The following is a 5000-nucleotide window of genomic DNA, read 5'->3' as shown; positions in this document are numbered from 1 at the left end:
TAGTAGACCAGCTCCTTTAGATAGGCCTGTTAGTAGACCAGCTCCTTTAGATAGGCCTGTTAGTAGACCAGCTCCTTTAGACAGGCCTGTTAGTAGACCAGCTCCTTTAGATAGGCCTGTTAGTAGACCAGCTCCTTTAGATAGGCCTGTTAGTAGACTATTACACTAAACAAGTCTACTCAAAACAAATGCATGGATGAGTTTTTCAAGGTCTTGTTTGGACATGAAACCTCTCATTCTTGTTATGTTTTTCAGGTGATAGTAGGCTGATTTAGTTATCGAGTTTATGTGGCTGTTGAAGTTTAGTTGAGTCTAGAATTACACCAAGATTTCTGACCTGTTTTCTAGTTTGAAGAGAGAGAGAATCAAGTTTCGCACTGACTTTACATCTTTTGTCAGGTGCACCGAATACAATTATCTCTGTTTTGTCCTTGTTTAGTTGGAGGAAGTTTTGTCTCATCGAGGCGTTTATTTGTTCAATGCTTTTATAGAGATTGTCAGTGGGACTATAGTCGTTCGGTGAGAGGGCTGTGTAGATTTGAGTGTCATCCGCATAGTTGTGGTAGGCAATTTTGTTCTTTCTTATGATGTGTCCCAATGGAAGCATGTAGAGATTGAATAGAAGGGGGCCAAGGATTGACCCTTGGGGAACCCCACATGTCATTTTAATTTAGTCGGACACAAAGTTGCCAATGGAGACATAGTAGCTTCTGTCCTGTAGGTAGGATCTAAACCAGTTTAGGGCAGTGCCCGAAAGTCCTACCCAGGTTTTTAATACACAATACTATACCTGCAACTGAAAAGTGTATGTACTGTGTGTATGTGTACTGTGCGTGTGTGTGTGTGTGTGTGCGTGTGTGTGTGTGTGTATGTACTGTGTGTGTGTGTGTGTGTGTGTGTGTCTCACAGTGTTGTCCAGGTGCAGTAGCAGGCAGTTCTCCGGGCGGTGGAGGTCGATGGTCTGATGAGGCGACTCACAGCCCTCAACTCTGATCATCAGCTTCTTACTGTCCTTCTCTGGCCAGAACGGGATGGCCAACTGAGAGAGGGAGGGAGGGAGGGAGGGAGGGAGGGACGGAGGGAGGGTGAGAGGGAGGGAGGGAGAGAGAGAGAGAGAGGGAGGGAGGGAGGGACGGAGGGAAGGTGGGAGGGAGGGTGAGAGAGAGAGAGAGAGAGGGAGGGAGGGAGGGACGGAGGGAAGGTGGGAGGGAGGGTGAGAGAGAGAGAGAGAGGGAGGGAGGGAGGGACGGAGGGAGGGTGAGAGGGAGGGAGGGAGGGAGGGAGAGAGAGAGAGAGAGAGAGAGGGAGGGAGGGAGGGAGGGAGGGTGAGAGGGAGGGAGGGAGGGTGAGGGAAGGAGGGAGGGAGGGTGAGAGAGAGAGAAAGAGGGAGGGTGAGAGAGAGAGGGAGGGAGAGAGAGAGAGAGAGAGGGAGGGAGGGAGGGACGGAGGGAGGGTGAGAGGGAGGGAGGGAGGGAGGGAGAGAGGGAGGGAGGGAGAGAGAGAGAGAGGGAGGGAGGGAGGGTGAGAGGGAGGGAGGGAGGGTGAGGGAAGGAGGGAGGGAGGGTGAGAGAGAGAGAAAGAGGGAGGGTGAGAGAGAGAGGGAGGGAGAGAGAGAGGGAGGTAGGGAGGGAAGGTGGGAGGAAGGGTGAGAGAGAGAGAAAGAGGGAGGGAGGGAGGGTGAGAGGGAGGGAGGGTGAGAGAGAGAGAGAGAGAGGGTGAGAGGGAGGGAGGTAGGGAGGGAAGGAGGGAGGGAAGGTGAGAGAGAGAGAAAGAGGGAGGGAGGGAGGGTGAGAGAGAGAGAGAGGGTGAGAGGGAGGGAGGGAGGGTGAGAGAGAGAGAGAGGGAGGGAGAGAGAGAGAGAGAGAGGGAGGGAGAGAGAGAGAGGGAGGGAGGGAGAGACGGAGAGAGATTTTGACCCGGTTCTGTAGTGTGTTTTAACCATGTTCTAGCCATGTTCTGACCGTGTTCTGCTGTGTTCTGACCTGTTGGGGGGGGGCAGGGTCCAGGTGTGTGTGTATGGGGGGGGGGGCCTACCTGTTGGGGGGGGGCCAGGGTCCAGGCGTCCCTCCCCAGGTCACACACCCAGACGGGGAGGGAGGTGCGGTTCACCAGCAGGTGGAAGGGCAGGAAGGTCACCATGCGCGTCAGCCCGAAGCTGGTGGCGTCGATCTTCACCCCCACCTGACACACACAGACAGCCAATCACAACGCAGGGATGAGAGTTAACCACCAGCCAATCACAACGCAGGGATGAGAGTTAACCACCAGCCAATCACAACGCAGGGATGAGAGTTAACCACCAGCCAATCACAACGCAGGGTTGAGAGTTAACTACCAGCCAATCACAACGCAGGGCTGAGAGTTAACCACCAGCCAATCACAACGCAGGGCTGAGAGTTAACCACCAGCCAATCACACCGTAGGGATGAGTTAGCCAGCCGCCCTGCCCTCCCATTGGTCACCTGGTAGTCTTTGACCCGCCCTGCCCTCCTCCCATTGGTCACCTGGTAGTCTTTGACCCGCCCTGCCCTCCTCCCATTGGTCACCTGGTAGTCTTTGATCCGGCCTTTGCACTTCACGTCTCCGTAGCTGCCGACCGTGTCCAGGGAGAAGTCCTCTGACAGACCGCTGTCTGAGATCATCAGACGCACCTGCAGGGGTCAGGGAGGGGTCAGGGAGGGGTCAGAGCGTGTGTTTGTGTGTGTGTGTATGTGTGTGTGTGTGTGTATGTGTGTGTGTGTGTGTGTATGTGTGTGTGTGTGTGTGTATGTATGTGTGTGTGTGTGTGTGTACCGTGTGTACCCCCACCCACCTTGTTGTTCTGCAGGAAGTAGCGGGGCTTGAAGGAGAAGAGGAGGGGCCGGTGGTAGTCCAGCGGGTGCTTCCTGTGCACCTCGTCTGCCTGGTACTGCAGCAGGCGGCCGGTCCGGTTCACCATCCAGTAGGGGGCGTGCACCGCCACCACGGCCCGGCCCGCCTCGTACGCCACGTGCACCGCGATGTCCAGCTCTGCTCTCTTCCTCTCTCCCCCCTCCCCCTCCCTCTCCCCCCCCTCCCCCTCCTCCCCCACCTCCTCCTCTTCCTCCCGCCGTAGCGAGCGGAACACGATGAAGGCGATCTCGTCGCGGTCGCTGCGTATGGCGTAGTCGGCGAGCCAGTCCTGGGACAGGTAGTCCAGGAGGCGGAGCTCCAGGTGGGAGCGGTCCACCACGGCCGTGTGCAGCTGGGCGGAGTGGCCCTCGGGCAGGGTGGTGGGGGCGGGGTCCCCGCTGTCCTGTGGAGGTGACAGTGACAATGTCAGGTGACAGATGTCATGGTGACAAGGTTACAGGGTTGAGGAAACAGTTCTCCAGGTAAACATTAGGCTACTGCAGTTCGCTAGGTAAACGCTAGGCTACTATGTGTGTGTGTGTGTGTGTGTGTGTGTGTGTGTACCAGCAGGCGGTAGGTCAGGTCGTAGGGCAGCAGGTGTGTGTGTGTGTGTGTGTGTGTGTGTGTGTGTGTGTGTGTGTGTGTGTGTGTGTGTGTGTGTGGGTGTGTGTGTGTGTGTGTGTGTACCAGCAGGCGGTAGGTCAGGTCGTAGGGCAGTAGGTTCCTGAGCAGCAGCGGGGGCCACAGGTGGAGGACGTAGGGCTCGTCGTGGCGCCCCCCCCCGGCCACGCCCTCCAGCGATGATGTCACGGCGTCCAGCAGCGGCACCATGTTCACCGTGAGCACGCCCCCCTCCCCCTCCCCCTCCCCCCCCCCGTCTCCATGGCGACGGCAGGCCTGGGTCACGCGGCCCCCTGGCTTCTGGATCACCTCCTCGTAGCTGAAGCCCTCGGAACACTCGTACTGCTGGTCGCCCTCGACAACCGGCTGCAGACTCAGCTCCGACCTGGGGAGGGAGGGGGGGGAGAGGAGGAGGGGGAGGGGGAGGGGGAGGAGGAGGAGGGGAGGGGGAGGAGGAGGAGGGGGAGGGGGAGGAGGAGGAGGGGAGGGGGAGGAGAGGGAGGAGGGGGAGGAGGAGGAGGGGGAGGGGAGGGGGAGGAGAGGGAGGAGGGGGAGGAGGAGGGGGAGGGAGGAGGGGGAGGGAGGAGGGGGGAGGGAGGGGGAGGGGGAGGAGGGGGAGGGGGAGGAGGGGGAGGGGGAGGAGGAGGGGGAGGGAGGAGGGGGGAGGGAGGGGGAGGGGGAGGAGGGGGAGGGGGAGGAGGGGGAGGGGGAGGAGGAGGAGGAGGGGGAGGAGGAGGAGGGGAGGGGGAGGGGGAGGAGGAGGAGGGGAGGGGGAGGAGGAGGGGGAGGGGGAGGGGGAGGAGGAGGAGGGGAGGGGGAGGAGAGGGAGGAGGGGGAGGAGGAGGAGGGGGAGGGGAGGGGAGGGGGAGGAGGAGGGGGAGGGGGAGGAGGAGGGGGAGGGAGGAGGGGGGAGGGAGGGGGAGGGGGAGGAGGGGGAGGGGGAGGAGGGGGAGGGGGAGGAGGGGGAGGGGGAGGAGGAGGAGGAGGGGGAGGAGGAGGAGGGGGGGGGAGGAGGAGGGGGAGGGGGAGGAGGAGGGGGAGGAGGGGAGGGGGAGGAGAGGGAGGAGGGGGAGGAGGAGGGGGAGGAGGAGGAGGAGGAGGAGGAGGGGGAGGAGGAGGAGGAGGAGGGGGAGGAGGGGGGGAGGAGGAGGAGGAGGAGGAGGGGGAGGGGAGGGGAGGGGGAGGAGGGGGAGGAGGGGGAGGAGGAGGGGGAGGAGGGGGAGGAGGGGGAGGAGGGGGGGAGGGGGAGGAGGGGGAGGAGGGGGAGGAGGGGGAGGAGGAGGAGGGGGAGGAGGAGGAGGAGGGGAGGGGAGGGGAGGGGGAGGAGGGGGAGGAGGAGGAGGAGGAGGAGGGGGAGGAGGGGGAGGAAAGGGAGGAGGGGAGAGGGGGAGGAGGAGGGAGAGAGAGGGAGAGAGAGAGAGCATGTGTGTGTTTATGTGGTATAGTGGTTACATTTTTACATTTACATTTACATTTTTGGCATTTAGCAGACGCCTTATTCCAAAGCG

General features: G+C 60.8%; 1 protein-coding gene across 1 annotated transcript in view; it reads right to left on the bottom strand.

Annotated features, from left to right (window-relative positions):
- The window catches only part of vps13a (vacuolar protein sorting 13 homolog A), a 124004-nt gene that overhangs the window by 50907 nt on the left and 68097 nt on the right, over nt 1-5000 (bottom strand). The window contains 5 exon segments of the mRNA XM_080532886.1: nt 908-1039; nt 2035-2181; nt 2547-2651; nt 2813-3274; nt 3559-3877. Coding sequence (XP_080389012.1) covers nt 908-1039; nt 2035-2181; nt 2547-2651; nt 2813-3274; nt 3559-3877 — 1165 coding nt within the window.

The sequence above is a fragment of the Nansenia antarctica genome (assembly GCF_963989245.1).
Source record: "Nansenia antarctica genome assembly, chromosome: 5".
NCBI classification, from domain to species: domain Eukaryota; kingdom Metazoa; phylum Chordata; class Actinopteri; order Argentiniformes; family Microstomatidae; genus Nansenia; species Nansenia antarctica.
This window is presented reverse-complemented; position numbering and strand designations above follow the sequence as displayed.